This window comes from Anas platyrhynchos, chromosome 2 (assembly GCF_047663525.1).
Source record: "Anas platyrhynchos isolate ZD024472 breed Pekin duck chromosome 2, IASCAAS_PekinDuck_T2T, whole genome shotgun sequence".
Lineage (NCBI taxonomy): Eukaryota > Metazoa > Chordata > Aves > Anseriformes > Anatidae > Anas > Anas platyrhynchos.
Genome location: NC_092588.1, coordinates 80,004,159 through 80,032,138, shown reverse-complemented (window position 1 = coordinate 80,032,138; position 27,980 = coordinate 80,004,159). Strand labels below are relative to the sequence as shown.

The 27,980-nt window shown below is 50.9% G+C and overlaps 1 protein-coding gene across 2 annotated transcripts; it reads left to right on the top strand.

Moving 5' to 3' along the window:
• The first annotated feature begins 402 nt into the window (after nucleotides 1-402).
• On the top strand, nucleotides 403-24,325 carry TNFRSF11A (TNF receptor superfamily member 11a). Of its 2 annotated transcripts, none has more exons than XM_027451672.3 (10): nucleotides 403-785; nucleotides 9,697-9,778; nucleotides 10,234-10,359; nucleotides 10,866-11,009; nucleotides 12,094-12,187; nucleotides 12,546-12,640; nucleotides 13,461-13,568; nucleotides 15,251-15,300; nucleotides 16,892-17,735; nucleotides 21,529-24,325. In XM_027451672.3, exons 1-10 carry the CDS (start codon nucleotides 726-728, stop codon nucleotides 21,879-21,881), a joined length of 1,956 nt encoding a protein of 651 aa, XP_027307473.1. In that variant the 5' UTR covers nucleotides 403-725; the 3' UTR covers nucleotides 21,882-24,325. The 2 variants fall into 2 exon arrangements, with proteins under 2 accessions (XP_027307473.1, XP_027307472.1); XM_027451671.3 differs by having other exon boundaries at nucleotides 404-785; nucleotides 15,248-15,300.
• Nucleotides 24,326-27,980: the final 3,655 nt, after the last annotated feature.

Sequence of the window (27,980 nt, the reverse complement as noted above, 5' to 3'; positions counted from 1 at the left end):
GGGGCATCAACCTCATGTCAGGGCGAGCAGTGCAGAGGGTGCTGAGAAGGTTTTAAGCGTGGAAAGGAGCTTTAGGAAGAGTAAACGGGGCTGGCTTCACAGCCTCCAGGGCCATGCGGGTGCATGAAGGTTGAGGGAAGCTGGAGGCTGTTGGAGGCTCTCTGAGCCCCCAGATGTCTTCAGATAGCATGAGGAAACAGCTAGAAGTGCTGTGAAGGAGCAGGCGATGGCTGGGTGGGCAGCGGATTTTGGGGAGGCCACGTCCCAAACTGTGGTGGGAGGCAGGTGGGAGCCCTGTAGAGCGGGACAGGGAGAGCTGTGCCCAGAGGCAGGAGGAGGGACGTGGGTATGGTGACTAAAAGGGGGTGGAGAAAGGAAAGGGAGGGACGAGAAGAAGGGAAAAAAAAAAAAAAAAAACACATACCAACAAATCAAAGAAGAAAAAGAAAAAAAAAAAAACCAAAACCCAACAAAACCTGCATGTCAAGTCTGAGGAAATGCTGTGGGAACTACAGGCAGGCTCTTTTTTTTTTTTTTTTTTTTTTCTTCTCCTTCTCCTTCTTCTCCTTCTCTCTTCTCCCCTGGCGTAGCTGAGAGGAAGGAGCGGCAGAAGGAGAAGTGAAGCCGCCCGATGCGCCTGGCCCCGCCGCCGGGGCGCTGGGGCTCGGCTGCCCGGCGCTAGCGCGGCCCCAGAGCCGGGCCGGGCCGGGCCGGGCCCCGCAGCCATGCCGGGCCCCCCGGGCTGGCTGGCGCTGCTCTGCCTGGCCGCCGCGGGACAGCAGCAGGTAAGGAGGGGATCTCTTTCTCCTCATGCTCCCTTTCCCCCGCTCCCGGCTCGGCTCCCCCCCGGTTTGCTCGCTCCCCCCCTTGGCCGCCCGGCTCGGTTCTCGGCTCCGGGGAGCCGGCGGGGTGTGAGAAGCCAGCAGCGGGGTTGCCGAGGGGTATAATTTGCACGGATAGTTTAAATAAATAAATAAAAAATAAAACAAGGCGGGCTCCACCCTAGCCGGCGGCTGCAGCCGGGGCGCCTCGCCTGTCCCCAGCACCCGCAGCCGCCGTGGGAGCCCCGTGGCTGGAGGACGGGGACCCGCTGGGTGCCTGCCCCTTGGGGTGGCCCGGGAGCCAAAAAGCGATGGCCCCGTGAGTTTTGGAGGTGCTGCATGGCTCTTGGGCTTCGAGGGGAGAGATGGCACCGGGTTTGGCCTCCCCTGTGCCCACCGAGCCCCTCCTGCTGCCCGCTGAGCCCTGCGTGCTGGCTGCTTTTCTGCTAAGCCCATGCTGCAAACGCTTCATTACACGATTTATGACATTAATCAAATGTTTGGCAGCCTTGCTGCCGTTTGTATTTATTTCTACCGTTTCTCTCCATCTCATTATTCTTGATTAGGTGTGAGTGTCATTTTAAGTGCCACCTTAAACTCGGTGCTGTTGCATGGGCCGTGTCAGCGTCCCTTGAGAGCAAGGTGCAGCTTCAAGGAAAAAAAAAAAAAGATTAAGGGAGAAAAAAAAAGGCTCTGCTGTCTGCAGCTTTCAATTTAATGTCTGACCACACAGTCCTGAGAGCCTTCCCTCTGGATCCCTGTTCCTAAATATGTTGCCTGAAACCGCACAGGCCTTTTTTCCCCACCAAAATATATGTTTCTTTCTGTCCGCCCTCACTCCTTAGGCTTCTCCGAAATTGCTGCTTTCCAGGTGTCCTCCATATGTGTACGAACGAGCCTGCATGTTTCACAAGTCACTTTTGCATCACAGCTTTCAGGCACTTTGTCCTGTCCCGCAGCAGCTTCTGTATCTACCTGTTTTCTGTGCTGGTGTCCAGGACTGTGTTCAGTGCAGCATGGCAAGCAGACCTGGTGATCATTAGCCATGGCATTTTCTTCTTTTTGGAGCTATTTGGGTTTGGGGTAATTGTGCTGGAATTGCCCGAAACCTGCTCCTCTTGACCAAACCTTACAAATTCAGATTTCCGTGCTTTACATCTCACCATTTCAGGTACCTTGGTGTAGGAGCCAGTAGTTACCTCTCATCATTTCTTGTCTTTCAATTCGTAGCCCTTCAGAAGATGCAGAACGGGGAATGTGTATTTGTTTGGGACTGATGTGTAAAGTCTTTCAGCACGTGCTTAGTTCTGAGTCTGTTGGGGATTGCATAGGGTACAGCTTCCCAGTGCCAATGTTTTAGACAAGTAGCAGTACAAAATAGTAAAGTTGTAGTCAAGTTTAGGTAGGAAAAGCTGTATATTGTCACAGATCTAGCTGATCTAATAGCTTCTCTGCCACAGTCCTGAAAGTCAAGCAGGAGGACGCAAGGTAGGCCTGGATAGACGCTGCTCCCAGGCACCTTTCAGGTTCTCCTTTGGCTGACTGATTTGAACAGTGCCTTTTGTAATCCCCTCATGGGTGGACTTTTCTGATGGAACAAGCTATGAGAATAAGCGTGGCAGGGCTGACATTTGCCTGATGCACTTGGTGTTAGGGTCAACAGTGTGGTGGGGTGGTGGTAGGCCAGCAATATGTGCAATGTATTTCCTGTGAGGAATGAGAAACACTTGCGAATGTAAGTTAGTAGGTACTCACAACGCTGCTGAGAATAGGCATTATCATCGTCATCATGTTCACCAAAGAGGAAGCAGGAACAGAGAATTCGTGACTTGCTGTAGGTCACATACCAAGCATGGAGCAGAACTACTGGGAGCAAAGCTCAGCCCTCCTTGTCTTGTGCTTCAGCCTCAAGATGATCTTTCCAAGTGAGTCGTCCCAGGCAGCTGTCAGAGGACGCAGTATTTTGCTTTCTGAGATCCAAAAGCAAACGTGATCTGCTCAGCTTCTTTGTACAGAAGATTCACGTCCCGTTCCTTGCTTCAGATGGATGAAGGGCATGATTGTTTCTGTCAGATGGGTGCTAAAGCCTGTGGGAACGTGCATTTGCAAATATGCAGTAGCTCAGTTACCTGGTGTAATGTCAAGGACTCTTCTCTTGTATGGCAGCAGGACGGATTCTTCCACTACTCCGTAATATCTACTTGAAAGTTTGCTCACTAAAAGCATCCAGAATTCTCCATGATCTTGCCAATTTTGCCTAAAGTGTAGATTATCTTTTAACTTCCTAAAATGCACAGTATTTATGGTGAGAAAGAAAAGCAGAGCAGAGAGGTGTCCGTGCTGTGTCAGATCATAGGCTTTCCCAGTCCCGTGTTCCTGCCCTTGTCAGGGCCAAAGGAGTCACCCAGTAGAGCAAAATTTACGATATCATATCTAGCCTAAAGCCCTGGATTTATTTTGGCGTTAACAGCATAATTTTAACAGCTGTTGCCATTCAATTACTTTACTTATCACAATGCCCTTGCAGGAACGGGCCCTGCGCGGGAAACTGGCAGGCTTCTCGCTGCGTTGCAGGTTCCCCCTGGCTCATGTGAAAATCTGAAATAACGCTTCACAGCACCGCGTATAAAGGGAGTAAACGCCGTGTGTGTCAAACCGAACCGATTCACCACTTAAGAAACCGTTGTCGCTTCTCTTTTCGCGTTAACATCATCTTCCTGAGGCGATTTCTACTTTCCCACAGCGAGGCCCAGCACGGGCCTTCGCCACGATCCACAGGCCAGCCGAACTCAGAGCTTATCAGCCTGCCATCTGCGGTGTGCTCGCCCACGGCACAGGGCTTTCCTCTGGCTGTGCCGCGGGGAAACGAGGCGGCACAGGTCAGGCAGAGGCACCAAAGGCGGCCCCACGGGCCGTGCCCCGTGCTCCTTGAGCAGGCTGCCCCTTCCTCGCGATGGAAACCCAGCGAAGCAGCTGCTCCGAGAGCGGCTCGGCAGTGCCGACGGGAAGCGCAAAGGCAAATATTTGTGCGTTACGGAAGCCAGATAAAAAAAACCCGGTGCTGTTTAACCAGGTTGCACTCTGGACTCGGGTAGGCCACGGTCTAGTGCGGCGCGATAGCCTGCCTGCAAGGACGTGCCCCGTTTTATGACTTGCTCTTCTCTCAACGCGGCCCAAAGTTCATGCAGTGGAAGGAGGGCTCTTCTGGGACCGGCACGGCACCGACTTGCAGGGTGGGCTGCAGGAGCGAGCCCCGGCACCCCGAGCAGGCAGTCTGCCCTCGTGCCCGCTCTGCCGCAATGCTGGCTGTGATGCTTCGCCTCCAGCGGGGTGCCAGCGCCCTGGTGTGTCGCTCACATGTCACCTCGTCCCTGTGCCACATCTCCGGGGAGTGGGATCTGTGGTGTGGTGTCAGCATGGGCAGCAGGAGCCCCCCAGGGACCCCGGGGTGTCCTGCTCCTTGCCTCATGCCTGTGCACCGGCCTCAGCGGCTCCTCGCAGCGCTTCCCTTGGTTGCCTTTCTGTTTGTCTTCTCAGGGCGTGAGCTCTCCGGGCCCAGGGCTTGGCTTTCCCTGCTGTTTGCACAGTGCTTAGGATGTCAGGGCTGCAAATACAGCTGAAGAGCCATTAATCACCGCGGCTTAGAGCCCTCTCCCCTTCCCACCAAAGTCACGGGGAGGTCTGCTGGGAAGGGAGCAGATCCGTCCCCCCAGCGGGCTGGGCTGCCACCGTGCAGGCAGCATCTCCCAGCCCTCGTCTTCTTTCTCCAGGTCCCCTCTGGCCTCCTCACAAATTTTGGCCGAGCACAGCCCCTGGCCCCATGCCCCTTCCCCGCCGCATCCCCGCGTGGCGCGCTCGCCTGCGGTCAGAGAGCCGAGCTGGCCGGTTCAATCCACCCTGCGAGAGACAAGTAGCCGAGGAGGGGTAGAAATTAAAAAAAAATGAAGAAGGAACAAAAAAAAAATGAGGTCATTCACCCTCACCACTCTGTGGTTACTCCAAAAGAAAAAGAAGTATATAGGGGCTGCTCAAGAATGACAAAGAACAACATTTGTGACTGCAGATCGGTGCAGAATATATTTAGCCAGTGGTCGAAATGGAGGGAAAAGGGGAAAAAAAAAATCTCGTATGGAAAAAAAAATACCGTGAAGTTTTGTTAGGCAAGGCATTAATCTGGAAGACAGATAGGGAAAATGTGCTGCTAGGTTCATATGAAGTCCTCAAAATTGCTTACGTAGCGTGCATGGGGATCTATTTTGGGCCTGTTATTTTGCCCCACCGCGTAGTTCTGCCTTTGTGAGCACCGTGTCCTCTCTAGCTTTTCATTGCCTGCTCGCAAGAACAGCGAGATGCCTGCTTCAGTCTGCCCTCACAGGAAAAGAAAAGCTCTCTCCTGCAATACCACGTGTAGTAAAACAGGCTCTTTGCTAAACATTATGGTTTGGTTGGCTTTCGGGTTTGATTTCTTCAGTCCATTCCCAATGAGTCGTGAATAATAACGTGGATGCTGCTGAGCAGCCAGTGAATACAAGAGGTCTGCCCTTCTGCACGCTGCCTGGGATGACTCTGCCAGGGGCTGAGCATGTGATGGCGAGCTGTCAGCCCGCAGAAGGCCACGATCCTCGCCGGCTGCTCCATCCCCACTGCCCATCGCCTCCCTCACCTCCCACCTGATGCACCTGAGGTTCCTGCCTGCTGTGCCCCCGCTGGCGGCGTGGTCAGCGAGGCACTTCTCCCTCACGTCGCCTGCCTGCTAGAAATAGCTCCCTGGGGTTTGGCAGTGAGGCACGGACCTTCCCCTCGTCCAGGCAGCACCGGCCGCTCAGGTGTTTGCTCCTCGCCACGCGTTATGACGGGGTGGGCAGTGGGAATAGCCAGGATGGGGATTTCACCCCCGTCTGGCCACTTTCTGCTTGCGAGTCGTGGTTTTCTATCAATCTTCATGTTATCAGTGTTGTTCTTCGTGTTCCTTCAGGCCCTAGCAGGGTTTCAAGGACCTTATTTTTAAGAGCGAAATAATATTTAGTTTTCAGCCGCTGCCATTTCCCGGCTGTATTTGACCACGTGGTGGTAGTTCTGTGATGTGGTTTTCCTGGTCACTGGAAAGTTGACATCACCCAAAGCATTTCATTCACAAGCTGAGACTTTTGCTTTGGATTTTTAGACCTGCAGGCGAATAACTGGCACTGTGCGGCTGCGACTTGCGGGCTGTCCTGCTCCAGTTTGCGTCGGCAGCGAAGCCTGGCCGTGAAGGAGCTGTTGCATTCGCTGTCCCTGTGATCACGATCAAGCCGTTTTAGTGTAAAATTCCTCTCCCCCCTTACCAACACACAGTTATAAAAACACAGAGAGCTGTGTACTGTGAGGTAGGTGCCCCAGCAGGGCGCCTGGGAATGCCAGCCACGTGGAGCAGTGCCACGCTACAGCCAGGTCCTTGGGCTCAGAAATAAAGCCCAAGGAGCCATGGAACCATCACACTTCTGCAGCAGGCATGGCCAAGGATCTCAAAAGCAAGCAGTGTGAGTAAATTCAAGCCCCAGAGCTCAAAGAGCAAGAGGTGTGCGAGGCGGGACGTGCCGTGGTTCGTTCTCCCATAGGTGCTTTGGGTCCTAAATGCAGAAAAAATGTGCTTTGCTCAGTGAAATGCTGACGGGTGGCTTGAACGCTCTCCAGAAACAACTCCACCAAGCACGAAGGTGTCATCTTGTGCTAGCTACCCCTTGACGTGTCCCTTGACGTCTCAGCTTTTGCACAAGTCAGATTATCGCTAACGAGCAGCCCCACTGGGGCCTCAGGTTCTTGCTCCCAAGTGACATGGGAAAAAGACCGTGGAAATCCCCGAGCTTGCTCTTCCAGATTTTTTCTGTTAAAGGAAAGAGGCCCGTGCAACTCTATCTTCTCTGAAATGTGGGTCTGAATATTCATCTGAGCGAGAAAGTAATTTTAGCATCGATGACACACAGCTTCTGCTGTCACCCGATTGCCCAACAGCGCTGAGAATAATTTCCTTAAGCCCAGGGACAGGACTCTGAGTGCTGCTGCTTCCCCCTTCAGCAGCACCTGCGTGCTTTCAGGGGCTGAGTAACGCCGCGGTGCTTCGGAGCTGTGACTCACGGGAGGTCTCCCACCCTACAAGCACGCTCTTGCTTAGCGTCCTTGTGCAAGAAACTTGGAAAAAAGAAAAATAAAAAGAGGCTGAGAGGGCTGCCTGCAGCTGCCTGACACCGAAGCACGGCCCGCCTGCAGACCTGGACAGGAGCAGGCCTGTTTTTCCAAAGAAGCCATCGACGCTGCTCCTGTGCCTGTAGGTGAGGAGGTGTAGGCGTGCTTTATCCAGCCGGCCCCGTGGCAATCCGCCGAGCCCAGAGGATGTTTGTCTTCGTCCCCCGGATTCTCCCCCTCTTGGATAATTCGTGTTTTGAGGAAATATAAATCACCGAATCAGGGAATGCCTGAGGTGGGAAGGGACCTCGGGAGGTCATCTGGCCCGGTCCTCCTGCTCCAGCAAGGCCGTGGCCGGCTGCCCAGGACCAATTAAGCAGGAGAGCTGCCTTTTCTTAGGAAGAGGAGCACACACATGTGCTTCACACATGTTTTAAGTGACGAATGAAATGGACACAGGATGCCCAGGCCTCACTGGAGCACTCATTCACACACACTGCTGGTATTTATTGCAAAACTACCAACAGTGAGCCTTAGAGGAATGACCAGCCTGTGTCTTTTCGATCTGTCTTGTTACTTCAGGCGAGGTTGACAACTTTTCTGTCACCAGGAGATGAACTTGGAGATGTCAAAATCACTCCTGCTTACGGGCAAGCGCCAAGGAGAGGAAGGATGCCCTAGGGGTTACAGGGCGAGCTCGAGACTTGCTTCTCTTTCCTGCTTCGCCACTCGTTTCCTGTCACCTTTGTGAAGCCGTCCGGCCCCTGGGTGCGAGTTCCTCCTCCGTGACATGAATTGCACTTCCCCATCTCAGCCCGGCGCTGCGGCTGGGGAGGCGTTGCCGCTGCGGGGCCTCACTGCTGGCAGCGCACGTGCTTCGTGCTGACCAGAGGCCCCCAGCTCGCCACGGCTGCTGCCCCCCTGAGAAAACACCACGATTCTGTTCTTTCACCTTCCCGTCCTCCCCACACCCAGCTCTCACGCTCAGCAGGTCAAAAAATACCTGGCCCAAATCCCTCTCCTTCGGGAGGAGGGAGCGAGCTAGCACGTGTGCACCGATAGCTTTGCCTTTGTCTTGCTGAGCGTCAACCAAAGGAGGGAGTATCGCGGCTTGGAAAATGCGTTGGCTTGTCCCGAAAGGGGAAGGACACAGCCGCCGAAGAGAATACTTATTGACACAGAGCGAGGATTTATGCAGCTGGGAGGATTTTGCAACAAGAGCCCTCTGTGTGCTGGATCGATTTCCTAAAGGTAGCTGAGCAGCCAGCCTGCTCCTGCTCCCCGAGCCTCAGCGCAGGGGGGTGCTTGCTCTGTTTGGGCCGAGCCTTGGTTTTCGGAAATCATTCCAGGCCCTTGAGCGGGAAGTTGTTCAGCAGATTTGCATATCCTTCCTTAAAAAGGACGATGTGCCCTTCTGTGACACTCCAGTCATTTTCTTAGTCTTTTCTTCTAAAGAGGAACCTTCGAACTGGGGCGAACGAGGAAGAAAAGAGCGGGCTGTTATAAAAAGCAAGTGACTGGACCCGTCCTGGTCTGGTCGCTTTTGCTGCCAGTGCAGACGGCCGGGGATAGGAGTCAGTCCCTCCAGCCCTTCCTGCTGCTGGGTACCATGGTGTGGGCTCAGCCCCGACCTGGCCAGCACACGGCAGCTGGAGCATGGCACCAAAAACACACTCCTGGTATTACACTTACTGCTGTGCCAGCACTGGTTGTTGTCCTGATATTTGGGAAGACGAGCAAGGTGTCAGGAATAAGCCAGCAGAAAAGCCTGTGGCAGTGTATGCACTTATTTACCTTATCCTCAGGATCCTAGCCGTGCTGCTGGTGACCCTTTGTGTGAGGCGCTGTGCAAACACGAAGCGCAGCCTTTGTTCCGAAAAATGCGTCACCTCCTCGCAGACAAGACACTGCTAGTAAGTGCAAAGACAGGGACAAGGAAATAACGAGGCAAAAATGGCCCAAGCTCCAAGCCAGGAGGCGGCGTTTTAAAGAAAAACATCAGCCTCTCTGGTCGTCTTCAAGTCACAAGGACCCCTCCCAGCATTGGAAGAGGATGGCTCCGCGGGTGGCTGCCTCTGTGAAGCGAGGTCACCTCTGCAGGGCGTGGTGGGAACCATAAAATGCTGCAGAAATAAAGTCCAACGTTTTGTGGTGCTCGCCAGGGGTGTTGTGTATCCCAGTGGGAAGATGGGAACTTATTTTTCAAGGGTATAAATCATTCCCTTTACCTGTTAGCCAGATGCTGTGTTTTAAAGCTGACAGCAGCCTAGGTCTTGATCTGAGGTCATGTATGTAGAAGAGACTGGGGAAGTATGTCAACACAATTTTCTTTACAACTGTTTTGAAGTCAAGGGTTTCGAATAATAGAGCACTGTAAGAACAGATTATACAGCGGGCCAGAAGTTCATGACAAATTGCAGGACTGTGCTATTTGTTTATCGCCTGGCTGCGCTGCAAGTCCCTGTGTGTACAGGATCACGTACGTAGTCTTAGTCTGTCTACAAAGCGCCTTTGAAGTCTTACATGTTGAGTAATAAAAATAATAAAAATATAATAATACAAATAATAAAAACAAACGTTGAGTAATGTTTTTACTGCCATCCAAAACGCTGCACTGAAGTTTGCCTTCTGCCTGCCGGCACTGTGATAAGGCAGGGCTGAAGCTTTCTGCGTGTGCTGGGTCTCATGTCCTCTCTCTCCTTTTTCTCTGCAGTTGTCCCTACAGAGCACTCTGCTGTGTGACAGCGAACAACACTATGAGTCCTTCGGACGGTGCTGCACCAAGTGTGAGCCAGGTACGTGAGCACCGGGCTGCGCTTCCCTGGTGAAGGGAAAAGTTCCCTAGAAACAGCTCTGGGGGTCAGTAGGGCAGCTTGTTCTTGTGACTCTGCAGATCTGTTTGCACACAGCCTTGCAAATGCATGATCTCAGGCCCATGAGTGTCTTGTAGTGCAGGAGTGGTCCTGCTGACCTCAGCAAAAGTCCCAGCAGCTATTGTGCTGGAATAGCATTTAACCACTGCAGGAGATGGAAAGCAGCTCCCTTCTCGCGCGTGTAGCTAGGACTGCTCCCGTGCCATAAGCTTCACAAGATGTTTCAGCCCTCTAACTGAGGAAACGAATGGGGGAGAGGAAGAAGTGGTGGTCCCTGTAGTACAGCAGCGTTAGCCCAGCTCGTTATTTTCCCCGTGCTTCTCAGGCAGCTGGTGTGCAACTTGCGGGTGACCTGCCTGTCCTTCTCTTGCTCGCAGGGAAGTATATGTCTGCTAAATGCACTGCCACTTCGGACAGCGTGTGTCAGCCGTGTGGCCCAAACGAGTACATGGATGTCTGGAACGAAGAGGACAAATGCTTGCTACATAAAATATGCGATCAAGGTGAGCTGCTCACACGGGAAGACCTTTTAATCCAAATTAGTGAGGCACGAAGACGAGCAAGTGGGTCTAGGGCAGATGCCTTGTTCAGGTGCATGGCAATGGAGGTGGCATGAGAACCTGGTGGCCAGGGAGGTCCCCAGACACCAGGAAGTTTTGGTTCTGTGCCCTGCCAAACACCATAACCATAGTCTCCGTGCTGCTGATATGATTATCTTTACTGGGGCTGTTCACTCCCTGTGAGCTGGGTCTTAGAGGCTGTCCTTTTGCCCAGCTTACCGTGCACTCCCTCTCTTTATGTTCTACGGGAGCGACAAGGAAAAGCATTGCTCGGGAGCCCAATCAATGAGGTGCCTAACGCTAATCAGGGGTCCCCCAAGATAGCTTTTCCTTTAACCTGAATGGTTTCGCATCTGGCCTTCAAGCAAAGCAAATAGGTAGAACAGGAGGCTCACAGACACGAGGCCTGTTATCGGAGAGATATTTACCCCGTTTGCTTTCTCCTCTAGGGAAAGCCTTGAAGGAAGTGAACCCGGGAAACAGCACATTCCAGCGGCAGTGTGCCTGCACCACGGGTTACCACTGGAATGAGGACTGTGACTGCTGTCAGCGCAATACCATATGTGCTCCAGGATTTGGAATTGGGCACCCTGGTAAGATACAGAGAGGATGTACAACAGTAAAATATCCAGCCTACAGAATAAGGCCAGCGTCATGTGGGTTGTGGTGTCAAAGAGCAGGTACTGTAGACTCCCAAATCATTGCTGCTGCATGTAACTCTCCAGGACTATTTGTATTTTGAGGGCTTCTGTCTCTGTAGTTTAAAAAACATCTTGGATCAGGTGACATTTACAAGCTTTCACATGTGCACGGCAATAATCACAAGGTCTTCGGTGCATTTGTAATGTTTGCTGAGGTGCTGGTCTATGAATCACCGCTTTGTGCATTGCTCCACGATTCGGAGAAGTGGTTCACTGCGGATTGTTGCTGAGGTCAGATTCGAAATCAGTTTTTGCCAAATGGTTTTGGTTTGCCATTCTATAATGTTATGAGTTAAAAGCGATAAACACCTTTCAGACAGCGCAAGTGTTCTTTGTTACAACTTGTAATGCAAAGATTTATTGCAGGCACTGAATTTAGTACAAGGTCTCCAACTGAGATCAAAATGCTGGTGTTTTGTGGGTGGAAAATAGGGACAGTGAAGTTCTGAGTTGTCATGAACACTGGGAACATTTGTACCAAGCACAAGGAACACCAAAAAGCAGCACACAATGGGGCAATAGAGGACGAAATGCTGAATGGGCCTGCCAAGAGCACAGTGGTGGTGTTTTCCCTCCAGTCTAGCAAACCCTTATCCAGCGTTGTGTGTACGGTGGCTTCAAAGAAGTGACAACACCAGTTCGTGTCGCTGCCTGTGGCGTAGCATCGGCATGGGGAAGTTGGTGGCAGTGGAAGGATGTAAGAGCTGCGTGTTACTTCACAGTCACTGCAAATGGCTCCTGGTCATTTCTTATTCTGATCGTGCAGAGGAATGTGCTGGTCTCACCTGAGCACTTTTTTCTGCTTACGTGTGACTGTCAGTGCTGCTCCAACATCATTTTAGATCCCCTCCTCGGGGAAGCTTTTGGGAAGGGGGGGTGAAGTGGGAGGATGGGGGAGCATCGTCACCTTCCCCTGGCCTGAGAGGAACTCAGAGAAGCTCAGCTGTAATGTTTTTTCTTCCTTTGCTACTTGCAGTGCAACAAGACAAGGACACGAAGTGTATGCCGTGTCCCAGAGGCTACTTCTCAAAGGTTGCTTCATCCACGGATGAGTGTAAAGCCTGGACCAAGTAAGTCCCTTTGTCGTGCAAAAGGCCTGTGATAGCCACAAGGCAGTGAGATGCTCGAGCGAGCACACTTTTCGGGGGGGTGTCCGCTTGTCTGGGGAGTGCGCAGAGCATCTCGGTTGGTTGTGCAGTGGTAAGGGCTTTCTCGTGCTGGAGCTCGAGTCTTGCTCCCTGAGGGGAACAAGAGAAAGCAGTAACAACAGCTGAGCTGGTGTAGCTGAGCATAAAGAAGGTACCTGAGCTTCTTAAGGGTGGAGAAATGCAGGAGTACTTTACAGCAGAAAGTGACACTCTGCAGAGGTGTAGGAGCCCCGATGAGATCCCTCTTTGGGATTCTAGCCTCTTTGTCTTTCCTTTTCAGCTGTACAGCTCTGGGGATGGCAGAAGTAGTCCCTGGGACTGATAAGTCGGATGCAGTGTGTGCAGAACGGAAGATATCTGAGCAACCAGAAGACGGTATGTGTCTCATGGAAATCATTCATTACCAAGTACCTGGGGAAAAGGATGTATTTACAAGGGTTTTTGGCTGGCTTAACTGTATTCCTGTTGTACTTGACTCGAGGAGAAGCAGCTGTAGACCAAGATTGGTCTCTCTTTCTCTTGGAAAATCTTGCTTTTAAAGATTAGTTGAAGCCCAGCAGCTCTCGACCAGATGTCCAGTACTAAGCAGTCCCTGAAACTGCGTGGAGAGCAGCACTGCTGTTATACCCCTGACCTCCATCACGTTTCCTGCTCCTTCATTTTTCAGCCTGCCAGTTTCCATATGCATGTCTCCTGTTCAAAGGCCACCAGCTTCTCCCCACACTTATTTTATAGCAGTGGACACAGTCTCAAATGAACGTAGCTTCTAGCCCTTTTCTCTCTCCAGTGAGGATATGGTACCAGAGAGGCTGTCTGGCTGCCATGCAGTGATCCTTCATGATCTGAGATGAAGGCAGGATTTGATCTGTGTTTCCCCCTTATCTTGAGGCAGAGCAAGCGCAGCCCAGGGCTGCTGACAGACTGCAGGGAGACTTTCAGAGGAGGATGTCTGCCTCACACCTCTTGCAGATGCTCAGCTTTTACTGAGATGGCTCTGGACCAGGTACCTTTGGTGGGGCTGCTTGTCACAGAGCTACGTGGGTGCTGGAGCTGAGGTCATTATTGCAGACACTGAAAAATCAATCAGGAAGAAAAAAGTCCCCCTTGTGTGGAAAAATAAGTGAATGAGTAAGGATTGTCCTCCTGCTGAGAACACGCTGCATGCTGATGGTGCTGTCTTTCTTATATTCTGCAGGAACAAACAAGATTCTGTTCGTCTTGATTGTCATCTTGTTTTTTGTGGCCCTAATTGGCATTGTCATCTTCATCGTGTACTACAAGAATAAGGGAAAAAAGCTGACAGGTACATGGTAGCTGGTGTGTATGAATGTGACAGCCACGTGGCTCTTTGTGCTCTGGTTTCGCAGGTAACCACTGCCACTGGGGCACGATGTGGGCGATGGAGAGTGGTGCTGGGTCTTTTTGTACCAGCAGGGCTCCCCCACGCTGCCTGGCACGGCAGAGCCCGTGGTCAGGGAGGGACTCACGGGGCCTTCACCACCTCCCGTCTCCTTCTCCCCACTTCCCTTCCTCCCCTGAAACCCGCATCTGGGTGGGTTAAAATACGGATTTCAGAACTGATGTTTGTTTCGAGCCATAACGGAGGCAATAGTTTTATCTGAGGGACAAAGCTCTGATGAGACACTGCAGAAATACTAGAAGGAATAGAGCAAATAATAACAACAGAAAAATTAAAAAATTCTGGCAAAGACATTCTGGATAAGACTAGGGCATTGAATATATTATGAATATGACAGAAGTATCTCTAACAGTTACTTAGCTCTGTGTTAAGCCCTCTGCCTTCACAATGAAGGACAAATGCTTACTGTTCTCTTTATTTTTCTCCCCTCTTTCCCATGGAAAGCTTTTCCTGCTGTGTTTTTCCCTTCACCTCCTTTCCCAAACCCCAGCAATTCATGAAATGTTTTGGGAGCAGTGGAAGGGAAGACAGCAATCCTCTCTTGTAAAGTATTTTTCAACCCATATTTTAGAAATAGGCTGCCTCTGCCACACTAAACATGGGTTTTGCTAAATCTGGAATTCCTGGGATGGGCTGGAGGAAATGGTGACTCTCCCTGCAAACCAAATACTTGCGATGCAGAGCAGGTTGGGGGAATGCTCTTTATTTGAGATTCCTATCACCCTGCTGCTCTGCAGTGGCAGTCCTTCATTGCCTTCACGTGGTAAATCCTGCTAATTAGAGCCCCAGAGAAGAAGCTCTGCCTGCCTGGGGACTGATGGTAAATGTGCAGACCTCACTTCAGAGGAACAGAGTCATTGCTGGGAAGTGGCAGTGGCTACGTAGCTGATCTATCTTCAGACATACAAAACGAGCACGAGCCTAAAGTGTACACGAGACCTGAGCCCTGCAAAGTCTCCTGAAAGCATGAACAGAAAACAAGAAGAGTCACTTGCTCTATTAAGCAGCAGTCCCTGCTGTAAAGTATTATTGGACTTGAAGCTTTTCCTTGGGAGATACTCTGATAAAGTGAGTTTCTCAGTTAAATACATCTTGATTAAGTGGAATACGCTGTATTCCAGTCGGCCGTCCCGTGGTTTCAGTGGCTTACCCTCCTCTCTCCAGTCTCCTCGCTCCTTTCTGGGAATGGTCTTTGGGCCATCCATGTGACTTCTCTTGAAATAGACTGTGCAGTTGCAAGCGGGTCGGTATCAGGCTAGTCATAGCGTGCTGACATATGACCAGGAAAGAAACCCCATTTGATGTGGAACACAGCTTAACCGTAGTCTATTTTAGGAGCTTGGAAACATTTATTCCACAGAAATATCTCTCTGTTCCAGTTACAATGAATCCTCAGCTAGACTGATGCTGGGACACTTGAACAGTCAGTAAAAACAACAGCCTGGCTGGTTTTTATTTAATGTAATATTATGGATCGTGAGTGAGTGACTGTGGGTGTTTAGGTCTGTGGCTAGCTCCAGCGCCTGCTCTAATTTACAGCTACTCTTTTCTTTTCCCTACAGCAGATCTACAGAATTGGGCTAATGAAGTGTGCAGCCAAATAAAAGGAACAAAGGTAAAGTCAGGGACATGAAAATTTTCTCTCTGTTTTATGGCTTTCTGACACTCCTGACATTCCTGACACTCCTCCTTAATCCAGAGTCCATGATAATGTTTGGCTAGAAAAAAATGTTTTAAGTTCCTCAAAAACCACTCACAGCTTTGGCTTTTTTAGTCTGGTTTTCTGTAAATGTGAGGCTTATGAAATCACCACGCTCAAATAGCTTCTGAACCTGCTGTCTGGTTTCAGCCAGCTTTAACAGCGGCAACAGTCTCTTTGAAGACTGAATGTTTATAAGAGGAAAAGGTTGAACGTGAGCCCACGAGTTACTGAACACCTGAGACTCTACCTAGGAGAGAGCCTTTCTAAATCCTAAGAGCAGAAAAAACCTCAGCTGTGTTTGCACCTTTTTACATACCTGGGTCCTCGTGAAAGAGAAACCTGGATCTGAGGCAGTGCCAAGAATGCCAGACATGCAAAGCACTAAGCACACAGCCATCAGCTAAAGAAAATGGCCATGAGTCCCTTTTGTTCTAGCACATGCAGAAATCCTTGTTCACAGGTTTATGCACTGCCTGATCCACACTGGGGACTGGACTGAGGTTCCCCAGGTCCCAGGCGCATGCTGTCCCCACCTGCCAGTCTAGGAGCTCTGTCTAGCTTAGTTATGGCAACGCTCAAATCCTATTGCTACCAAGAAAACAACAACAACAACATTTTGAGCAGGCAGTTCCTCTTTTTTTCTCATAGCTGTTCTTGTAATGCCCTGCATTGGCAGCTGGTTAGGTCCCCCAGGACAGAAGAGTGAATCAACAGCAATTAGTGGCTGGCGGCATTGACTCTCTCTCCTCCATCCTGGAAGAAGCAAACAGATACTCGAAATGAAAGGTAGCAGATCCCAAATACCCATCATTACAGCATGACTGGCAGGAACCGAAGGGAACCCTTGAAGTGTTTCCCAAGCCTTTTTTTGTGGAGCTCCAACCAAAAACACAGCTTAATGTGGAGCATAGCTGGAAAGTAACGTCATGGGCTTTTGCATTTGTTGTCTTAGCCTTTTCCAGGTGAAAGCAGCCTTGTGTCTGTGTGGTATTTTTTTTTATCTGATAATAAAGATTCTGTTCCCAGAGAGGCCTCCACAGACCAAGAAAGGCATAGATTGTTCAGGGGGGTTATAAACCTTATAAGCAGTTGGATTAGGTAGGGCTTATTGATGGTCCACGAGGAACAGCAGAGTCTAGCAACTTCTAAGATTATTTACCCTCAAGTGCCCTCGTGACGACTGGTTGATGGATGGACTTGATGATCTTGAAAGCCTTTTCCTACCTAGATGATTCTGTGATCCTTAAAAGCTAGGAACAGCCTTCTCCCACCGTTTAATGTTATTGTCCCCAGATTTTTTCTGAGCAGTGGTAGAGCCCAGCCAGGCACAGTTTTACAGCAGAACAGAATTGCACTTCTCAAGATTCAGATGCATCAGTGCTGCTCAGCCCCGCCAGCTCCACGCCGAGGAAACACGAAGACATTGCCTATTCCTTCTTTGCTCAGAAAACAACCTTCTGCCAGTTTATTTATTAAACATGTTTTTCTTTTCTATGTCTTTCAGGAGCCCCCCAGAGATGCGCACGTTGCTGTGAACATACCGATCGCCGCTGTGGCCCAGGGCTCTGAAGACACGCGTCTCCTGGGCCCTGCTGCCTGCCCTGCCCCCGGGATCGCATCCTGTGCCGGTGCTCACACCTCGTGCACTCACAGCAGCCCCAGCACGGCGCCCTACGAGGCCGGGGGGAACCTCCAGCAGCTTTCTGTGGTGACGGAGAGCGATCACGACCATTTCCCGCCTGTTCCCACAGAAGATGAATATACAGATAAAGACCTCCATGCTGCTGATTATTTATCTCTGCTGAGTCGGCCTGACAGTAAAACTGTGTCATCGTTTTCAGAGCCGGTGGAGATCGGGGAGAACGATAGCTTGAACCAGTGCTTTTCGGGGGTGGGGAGCAGTGAGGACGTCTCCGTCTCTCAGGGCTCTGACTCCTTCTGCAATGCAGATGGTGCGCACACTGCCATGGACAAGTACTTTCAGAAGCCTTACCAGCATGCCCACAGCTGCCCAAAGGAAATAGACAGCAAAGACACAGATCGTTTTGCAACAAACCATGACTCAGAGAAGATCTGTGTAAGGTGTGGCGTTTTGTACCGGGATTCTACCAGAAAGTGGAGCAAACCCTGCTGTGCTGCAGTTGACAGCGCCTCCGCCTCCCCAGAAACTGGATCCTATGCACAGTGCACCTGTGGCTTGAATTTTCTCTCTGCTGGTCAGAGCACTCTAGCAAGTGACCATGGTGTGGAAGATGCATCTTCTGAGGGTACCAGCACGAAGCACCAGAACACAAGCAGAAGCACTTCAGGGACAAACAGCAGCACTTCAGACCTCCCTCCAGCATCTGGTGAGTCCACTAGGCTCGACCTGTACACAGCTGTATAGGGTTGTTCTCTGTGCTAGCTTGGTATCACCCAGAGGGGCTGATCTAGGAGAGCTTCTGATGTGACTGCAGAAGCCAGCCAGTCCTGTAACTCCGTAATCTGTGCTGTGGCGGGTGTTTGTGTGACAGAAAACCTAAGAGAGGCTGAGCTGAGAAGGGACAAGTAACCTGGATGGGTGTTTTTCCATCCATCAGCCTGCACGTGCATCTTTGTCCTGGCTGTTAAGTTGAAGCCCAGTTACAATCGCGTGGCCATCAGTAAAATTCCAGCTGGAGATGTTACCTGGTGGCCAGGGTTGGGTCTGAGAGACCATCGTCAATTTTTGGCCTTTAGCTCTTTCTCTTTGTTTTAATTCGCTAATGTATAAACATTCACATAAGAATAATTTCACACATACATTTGTTTCTTCACATGCAAGCACTTTGTCCCCAGAACAGCTCTGAAACACTGATGTCAGAGCTTACTAGGCTACTAATTTACAAATCGAGTGAATATTGCAAAATAGTCAAACGAAAGCAGGGAGAAGAATCACTGAAGCAAAACCAGCAGAAGGGAAGTTGTGAGCATTTTCTGGATAAAACCTTCCTCCCTTAGACCTTTCAGTATAAAAGTCTGCAATCTTCGTGTCATGTGTTATTAGTCATTTTAGGTTATAGCCTCTTAAAGACAGATGCTCCGCTTTTGTATCTGTGTGCTGCCGGGCGCAATGGGACCTTAGCTTTGACTGGGGCATCTGAGTATTCCTGTAACACACATGGCAGTCGTAAGCGGTTGCTCTTCTTTAAAACCACACCATGCCTTAGGGCTTCTTACGCAGACCTTCTTGTCAGTCTGCCAAAGCCCAGAAGTGACACTTTGAAGACCCACAAGTGACATTTGGAGGGCCCTTCCCTTCTAAGCATGCAAGCTGTGCGAGAACCTGAAAGCGTGCAGCCTTGATCTTTCTAAGAGCAGATACTCTTTCTACTGCTTCAGTTTCCTGAAATCTCGAAGCAGTTTCGCTCCCTGATCTGTAGAAAACTTCACAGTAGAGAAGAGCAGACGGATTTTATTTTTGTGGAAGGTGACTCTGAGGTAATACTGAAAGTCAAGTCTTATCTGGCCCTGCAGAAGTACTGCTTTTCTTTCTAAATCTCTCGAGAAGAGGAAGAGAAAATATTAAGAAACATTAAGGCAAGCAGGAGAGTTTGGATGTAAGTGAGATGCTGGGAAGTGCCATCTTAGCTCGACAGCACAGTTCTTTCTGCGTGATCTTAACTGCATCTGTGCCTTTGGGTATGTACGTACATGCTGCAGTGCCATCTGCTGTCACCTCAGCACAGATCCAGCGCTCCCAATTCACCAGAACCTTGGCGTGGCTGGGGAGGTGCTGAGGGAGCAGTGGGCAGTAGGAGAGCTTGGGTTTGGTTGATTGGGAGCCGAGGTGCCTTGCTGGCAGAGGATTTTCCAGCCTTTGGAGTGGCTGTGGCCTGGTTGCACGAGGAGGGGGACAGGGCCTAGCAGTAGGAGCTTCCTCACTGAAGCGCCCCAGCTCACATTTGGGGCTGTGTGTGGAGCTGCAGCAGCATCAGTCGTTTTGCTGGGCCCTGTGAGGTGCCCAGATGGAATAAATGTGCAAAATAACTTTCTATTGAAGCTTCTCAAAGCAGCTGTAGCCACCGGGCTTTGCACGCAGTTGTGCTAAGACAGAACTGCCTGAAAGTGGGTGGGTGAAGAAATGGGAAGAAAAATGCCAGGGGTAATTCCATGAAGTTTTGGTTTTGGTTCCTTAGCATTCAGAAGGACAACAGAAATTGCAAACTCTGCCCCTCCTGTGAAACGACCTGAGAGGGCCAAAGTAAACCTCTGCACAGGTGCCATTACGGGGTCATGGACAGCAATTGGGGGAAGCCTTCCGGCAGCACCCTACATCTCCCTGGAGGCAGTCAGAAGATGCAGCAGTCAGGATGTGGATCACAGCCACCTCACGTCTTGTGTAGGGCTTCAGCACCAGACACGAGTGGTTGAAGATTCATGTGACACTGGGGATGGTTTTGTGGAGACTTTCACTTCCAGAGCCCAAACCAGCCCGGTTCAGCTGCGACAACCAGCTCCTAGCCCCTAGATGCCATTAGATGGCTCTGAGGAAATTACTTGCCTACATCGTTCCAGTTCCTAGTGAATAATTACCACAGAAATTAACCTGTCATTGTAATTAATATCATCGGGTAGTAGGAAGAGATCAAAAGGCTGAAATGCTGCAGAGAAGTCTGCCTTCACTTACCCTCTGACGGTGTCTCTTACACTTTTCAGGTTGGAAGCACGTTTCTTAGTGCAATCCAGGAAGCTCCTGGGTCCATTTTCTGTGCTTCTGTCCTTCACATTTACTTTTGTTTCAGCATAAACAGGAAGCAGTGAAGAATTGCTAGCTACGTTCAACTAAACAGTTTAAATGTGTTTATCCTTTTTTTTTTTTCTTTTAGTCCATCACTGATATTTCCAGACTCTTAATCTCGTACCAAGCACTGGTGGACTTTTGCAGGGCCTTTTTTTGAGTGGCAGGCAATCCGTAGGAAAGCAAGCAGTTACTGCTGTCCTCCCGTGGTGCCTAACAGGGCCGGGCTGACAGCAAACAACCCAAACGCAGGAGGAGAGGCAGGCAGGGAGAAGTCTCTGTGGCAAGCACGCTTACCAACACCTCACGTTAACCAGAAGACCTTGGAAAGGTGGCAGGGAGCTAGCAGTGTGGTGGCTCAGCTCAGAGCTTTTCTCCAGGCTGGGCCACGCTCAGCTGCAGCCAAACTGTGAACGTCTCGAGTGTTGAGGAGAGCACAAAACGTCTGCGAGGGGCACGGTCAGTCTGCAGGTCGTGGTTAAGCCAAGCTCAGCGGGATAAAAAATCTGAAGAGAAGTGTTCGTGGGCTATGAGGGTGATTTATTTGGTTGTTTTGGTTACTGCTGTTTAATTTCAGGGAAGTTTGTTGGTTCGGTGTTGCAACTTTGTTCTCAGTTATTTGCTTTCCACTCCAAGGGAAGTTTATTAATTCCCAGAGCCCGGTCCTGTGACCCAGTCCTGAATGAGAGGAAGATTGGATTTATGCTGAGAAGCCTCTAGCCGCAGGCAGACTTACCGAAGCCGTAACCCTGTTAGGCTGCTGTGTTATAGACTCTGCCTTCCCCATAGCCAGCATATATCCCGTTAAATCCACGAGGGCACTGGGTGAGGGCCGGAGATGGGACAATAAAGATAATCGTATAAGCTCGGTGTCATTCTGCAAGGCCTGACATTAAGCCATTTAGGATTTATTCCATAAACCTGCTGCCTGGCCCGCACCACAGGAGTGATTGCTTACTGAGGGGGGGAAAAGCAGTGTGATGCCTGGGGCTCTAAAAGGCATCTAGGAATGAGAAATGATAGCTGTTTCCTCACAAACTGCGTGTGGAGGCGGCCTGGGAGCATCTCAAGCGTCCGGAGGCCATGGGGAGGTGAGGTTATCTTGCCTGCTCTGGCTGGCAGGAGTGTGGTGTGGAGGGAAAACTTCTCCACACGGCTCCCAGAGGGTGGCAGGCAGTGTCCCGAGGTGGCACAGGTGGAAATCATGAGGGAGCCCCGTGGGAGGCGTTGATGATAAGAGCATCCCTGTGTCACGGGGTAGAAATACTGGAACAAAAAAGCAAAGCCATCGCGGCAGGTTACATCCACCGCGCTAAGCACCCGCCTCACGAGAGAAAATATTAATCACGCCTGTCTTCTTTTCTCCCCCGCTCCCTCCCCAGGCAACGTGACTGGAAACAGTAACTCCACGTTTATTTCCAGCGGGCAAGTGATGAACTTCAAGGGGGACATCATCGTCGTCTACCTTAGCCAAAACTCCCAGGAGGGAGCAGCGGCCTCGTCGGGGGCGGCCTCGGAGACGGTGGGCAGCCCGGTGCAGGAGGAGAACCCCAGCCGCTGCGAGACCTTTGCCGGCAACGCTCAGCACTACAAGGAGAAGTGCGCCGAGCTGCACGCCCTGGGGGCCGCCACCACACGAGGGGGGCACCACCACACGGCCGCCACCACGGTGGCCTCGCAGCCCGTGCAGGAGGAGGGGAGGCTGGGACACTCCTCGGAGAAGGTGTTGAACTGAGGGCCCGCCAGGGGGTCCGCCCCGAATCCCGGTTTTGTTGCGACGGGTTCTTCGTTTCCTCGGAGGCCGCTGGGGTCCCCTGGGAGAGGGCTGAACCCTCCCGGGAAGCCCTCAGGCTGGGGGACTTGGCGAGGGGGAGGTTGTGAATCACCGGGTGTCCCCTCCTGGAGAGGGGGCAGCGTGCTGGAAGGGGCCCCAGGCACTGCCTGGTTGTTGTGGGTTTTGTCTTTTTCCACTGGGCAGGAATTTAGTAGCTGTGCCAGGTGAACCCGTTCACGGGGCCCTGGTCCTCCTCGATACCTCTGGTGGAGGGATCGGGTGGGTGCCTCCAGCCCTTCCCCAAAGGAACGGGTGCTCCAGTCCTAAACCAGTGCAGAAGCCAGGATCTGTGCCTGCCCCTTGCCAACTGGTGGGTGTGAGCGTGTGTTAGCGCCACCCGGCCTGCAATAACGGGCACATCAGCACCGAGATGCCTTGAAAGCGTATCAGATTAGTCCTGAGCAAAGAGCATTTATAGTTCTGAACCCTGATTCACCTCGGCCGTACTGCATCTCCCCAGAGCAAGTCAGACCCCTGAAGCTAGAGACGAGTGACGTGCGCCAGGCATGCTGTTGCACAAATCATGTCGCTGAGGTTTAAGCCACAGAACTGCCAGCAGGTGGGGGAAGGATCTAGAACAAGTAGCTGCTGACACTTCCCGAGTGACAGGAGAGCGCCTGAAGGTGGAGAGTTTGGTCAGGGTCAGATACGTCTTCCTTCATCTGCCCAAACAGATTTGTCTTTCCCCTTGATGTTTTAATTAGTAAGCACAACATTATTTGGGCAGCACAAAACTATTTCCAGAGCTCAGCCTGTCTGGGCTGCAATCGGAGCACAACCACTGGCACACTAAGAGCTGACAAGCTATGGGACCAGGGGGGTGGGTTTAAAGGACAGGAGTAGCTGTCGTTAGTAGGGCCTCGGCTACTCGGTTGGCTTTTGTTCAGGTCCTGTATCCTCCAGCCTCCTCCACCAGCCACCGTGGAGAGTAAAGGTGAAGGGAACAGAGACTCAGGGAAATCCCAAAAGGAGATGTTGATATTTTTGATGTTTTCCTGACGTGGGGTAATTTTCTGATTTTCTTCTGCATTGTGTGAGAGCTGCAGGAGTTTTTCTCCAGTCTGAGCCTTCAGGAGGATCAGTGCTGCGTTTCCTACCAGATAGCACAGGGGTCTCTTGAGCGTGATCTCATCTGCCCTGACTGAAAAGATCCCTGGCAGGGAGGGCTCCTCTCCCTGGAGGTTAGAAAGCTGAGGGGTTTACCACCTAGCTGCCCTGTTCGCAGCAGTACTGCTCTGGGGGTGAAGAGAAATTAGGAAGCTAACAGGGTGACCACTGTACAATCATGGAGTCATTCAGGTTGAAAATGATCATCTGGATGAACTTCTCATCCAGGAACCAGAAGGGTGGGCTAAGCCACCATCACCTCTCAGGAGAATAATTCTGCGTTATTTGTATATCTGGGATGTAAAGCTTGGCACACACATGCAAGATTGTCTCTTGGGTGGCTGGGGGAAGGGTGTGCGAACAGCCAGGCTCCTTTTCACCTCTGTGCGGCCTCCCGAGAGCCAGAGCATCCTCCCCTGGACTCAGCCAGGCTGAGCAGGTTGTCCCACTGAGCGATGGCCTAAGCTACCTCTGCCTCTTTGAAGGAGGTGTGCCACCGAGGCTGTGTTATCTGTGGTATTGTTCTGTTTCTCCTGCCGGATCCTGTAACAACCTCTCCGTAGCCTCTTCTGGCCTGTTGCTGTACCCTGGTGCAACAGGGACGAGGCAGCAGAGCTACACATCGGGTTCATGCAGGCTGGTGCAAATGTTTTCCCACTTCATGTTTTCAGTTGTGTTTTCCTGGAAAGGGCTAACCCAGGACACCGCTCCTCAGGAAGGGCATGTTTTTCGCCTCCCAGATGGCAGGATCCTACTGAGCAGGGTTTGACACTAGATTTATCACCAGGCATGAAGGAAAGGGTCAGCACGATCTCAGCACTGAGGCCGAGTTGTAGCAAATGGTAGATCCGATTCTTCTTACCTCCAGAGCCTGCCCAAAAGCGAAGAAACCACATCACACTCATCAGCACGCTGCGTGTTACCCTGGGTCTCTGCCTGGCTGCGTCGACAAGGACCCCACAGGGACTTCTGTACCCTCGTGATTTCGTTTGCTGTCACTTTGGAGCAAGGGCTGGTTTTTAACACCTCTTTGTACAATGCTGCCCGACACACTGGGCACTAAGTCGGAGGCTTCTGGCTGCTATAGTAATACTGGTAATTAATGACAATAAAAATCTTGAAGATCTACAGGAGAAAGAGCAAAGATTTGAAATAATGGGGGGAATCAAACGCATCATTATATGCCCGTGCTCATTTTGACATAAATAAATAAATAAATTGTGAATATAAAAACGTTCCTGGCTAGATTTTCGTAACCTTTTTTTTCGTGTGTGGAATTGTTTTAAGAAAAAGTGCTCCTTCCTCCTTCCCTTCCTCCCTCCCTCCCCCGGCACCTTCTGCAGCGGAGAGTAAGTGAGGCCAGGCACACATGCAGAATCGAGCAGGAGCTCTCACACACACCGAATGAGGTAAGGTTTTACTGCTGAGAACTGCACCCTCCTTCCAGTTTATTCCCGAAGTTTCATCCTGCACAGCATGCATTTTTAAAAGTCTTTCAGTCTGAGGAGTCCACAAGATGCATTATCCGTGGCGGATATGCCAGGTGCTCTTGAAAAGCAGCCACTTGAGGCCTGGAGAGGCCGCAATACCTCTGTGTATATCCATGGGGAAACGAGCAGCAGTCTTTAGCTCTAAGGTGCTGGAGCAGCCCTTCTGACCCCCATGAAAAGCAATTATGGGATTAAAGATCAATATGCACAATAACTGGCTCTGTGCTACGCGGGTGTTGTAATAGGGCTGCACATTTATCAGAGACATCCACTCAAATTAGGCAGCAGTCTCCCCCCAGGCCCTCCTTAAAAACCATCCACAGCGTTTGGAGAATTCCTTGCTGTCAGCACATGCCAGTGGACGTGGTGAAGTGGCTGCAAATTCTCTGTGTGGAGAAGTTATTTCTGGAGCATGTAATATACATTATTAATAGACGCTTAAATTATAGCCACTGGAAAATTGAAATGTATTCGGCCAAGTTTCCTGAGGCTTTTTGTGAGGAAGGCCGAACCACTCTGTGCTTTACAAGCCCCTTCTCCAAGCCTCCTTCCAGATGGCTGTTCCCTGTCATAGACGCTTGGGGATACCTCCACACGGACCCCAAAGGCACATGTGTGGAGCCAAGTCCCCACGGCCTGCCCAGGGCAGCGCCTTGCAGTGCTCCCACTCACAGATGTGGGCCTCTGAGGGCTCTGCCTGGCACAGGCTGGTCCGTGAGGATTCGCTGCCACCCCGAGGTGCTAGATGCCAGCGATTTGCTCTCCCTTTGGCTCAGCATCTCCAGCAAAACCCAAGCTGATCATCTCGTCACGCTGACGGTGACGGCAACCACGAGGCTGCTGAAGCAGGGGCCTGAGGATGCCAGGTGCCGATGGGACCGAGCAATGCCTCAGGCTAAAAGGTTGTTGTCAGTGTGCTTCTCCTCTCTTCTGTGGGGCTGTCATCATTTCTAAAGAGTGAGTTGTTTCTGTACAATACATGATTTCTCCCAGAGCTCTGCCCTACGAGTTCGCTCTGCCGCGGCGCCGCGGTGTCAGTCGTCTTGCTGAGTGGGGAGGTGGAAGCGGAGCACACATCAGCTGCGTGTAACTCCAGTTTGTCTAACCCAATTGCATATTAACAGAGGCTGCTTTGCATACGATTGCTGAGTCCACGTTAGCAGAATCGTGAAGGGCAAATCAAAAAGCAGCAATTCCCCCTCAAGCCAAGAGGAGGAACTGCTGCTGTGTGAATGGCGTGGCTGATCACACACGGTGTCCTTACCTGAGGAGATAGTGCAGGAGAAATTCCCCTCTCTTTTCCTTTTTTTCCTTCTCTTGTAGTTTTTTTTGTCACACCTTATGTCCTTGCCAATTTCACCACATATGGGATGATTTACTTCAGCTGAATAAATGTTATTTTCAGCCTTGGTTATATCTTCAAGCCCTTTCTACCCAGCAATTTAAAAATGGGCAGTGCGCAGTTTGTGTGTGTACCCTCCAGGGCCCTTAGGAACATGAAGGAACCCTGTTGCGGTGGCTGAGTACCCCAGAGTGTCTGATTAGGTGTGTTTTATAACTGCATTTTTCTTCTTTTGAATACTTATGACATATTTATTTTGGCTGAAGACATCCATATTCTTTAGCCTGCTTGACCACTTGATGGGTGTCCGGGTGTTGCTAGCTTCAAAGCCGACAGGTCTGTGGCATCCATCGTATGTTTCTGCTGACAATCTCGGATTTCTGTACGCTATTTGCAGCTGATCATACACAAAATTGCACCTGATTTCAAGTTCCAGGCAAGCATATGTAAGGTTCCCAAGTAAATCTGCCAAGGTGAGCAAAGCTCGGGATCACCAGGGTTGACCTGTAGAAGCTGGACCTGCTACACAAATCGATGGGACTTGGCAGCGCGTATTTGAGGCTGCTCGGAGGCCAACATCCCTACAAAGCCACACTTTAACATTTTTAATAGGTCACGGTGTGCAGGGGAAGTCCCAGATGACTGGAAAAGGGCAAACATTACACCCAACTACAAAAAGTGCAAAACAAAAAAAAACAAAACTGTTTTGGGAAAGTACATATGAGTCAGCCTCTCGTGAGTCTCTGGAAGAATTATGGAACAGGTCCTCTTAGAAGCTGTTTCCAGGCACGAAGAACAAGAAGAGAGCCAGGAAAAGCCAGCACCTACCTCCGCTAACTCTTCCACTGTCAGGAGTTCACCGTTTGCTTCATCATTGCTTCCAGAGAGACTTGGGAGGCTGACCTTACTCATGAAGATCAAGGCAAAGAAGGCAGGAAGGAAAGCCTCCAGGTTTTCCTCTGTCATTTGTAACTAACTAACTGTGTTAGTACTTTCTTGCTGCTTTTGACATCCCTTGGAAGTTTGGGCTCCAGATGTTGTTTTTTTTTTTTTTGTTTGGTTGGTTGGTTGATTTTATTTTGTATTGTTTTGCTTTGTTTCAGTTCCGTTCTCTCAGTAGCTCACTATTTAACCAGACTGGTTTCTGTGCCGGTTCCTTTTCCACTTTACGTGAATGAGCCGCTCTTGTACTTGGAGAATGCTGTCTCCAGAAGTCTCCCAACACTCCTGAGCTCCTTTGGCTCCCAGGCCCTCTTGGGATCACGCTGAAATCTGCTCTTCTGAAGCGCTGGGCCTTGATTCTGCTACCTACCTTCGTCACTCCCCTGAGGACGTTCACCTCTGTGCCCTTACCATCACTGCAGCCAAGGCTGCTGCTGTTGGTCTTGGAGTGGTCTGAAGAAGGTTTCACCCATTCTTCTTTCCTGATCAGTTGGCCCACGGAAGAAATCCACCGAGAGCTGTCCCTTGAGGGTGACACCTCTGATTTTGACCCAAAGGCACTCAACAGACCTATCCTCATGCCTTCTTCTTATAGTGCTCTTTGACATAGAGCACCCTCCCTCCCTCCACACCTTCTACACTTTCTGCCTTTCCTCAAAACCTTGCAGGCTGTTGCTTTCACTCTAGCACAGCCATTTCCTCAGTCGGCTTCAAAATGACAGAAAAACGGTGTTGCAGCTAGCTCCCCACTGCTGTGCCTGCATCCAGTTACAGGACTGAAAGCTTCGTCCTGTGAGAGGGCAAGAGGCAAGGTCTGGGGCTGCTGTAGAGAGTCCAAAAGAGCCCTGCAGGAGGCATGGCAGCAACTTGTTGCTTCTGGAGGTGACCTTGCTCCTCTGGCAGAGTCGAGGCTGGCAGCAGTATCCTGGAGGCTTTGCCACCCCTGTGCTCTGCAGCCCACCAGGATCCCGCTGCCCTCTCCCCCAGGCCGGTGGTCCAGGGTTTCCATCAGAGGAAACCAGCCCTGTCTGTGTCTCTCTGGAAAAAATAATAAAAAAAAATATCAGTATTTATAAAATGAAGTGAAATTTGCCGTAGGCAGCCACGGGGAGACAAGTC

Coding starts and splice junctions, on each gene's coding strand:
- TNFRSF11A (XM_027451671.3), top strand. CDS start 726: ATGCCGGGCCCCCCGGGCTGGCTGGCGCTGCTCTGCCTGGCCGCCGCG. Junction 12,188..12,545: donor GAGTGTAAAGCCTGGACCAA/GTAAGTCCCTTT, acceptor TTTCCTTTTCAG/CTGTACAGCTCTGGGGATGG. Junction 12,641..13,460: donor ATCTGAGCAACCAGAAGACG/GTATGTGTCTCA, acceptor TATATTCTGCAG/GAACAAACAAGATTCTGTTC.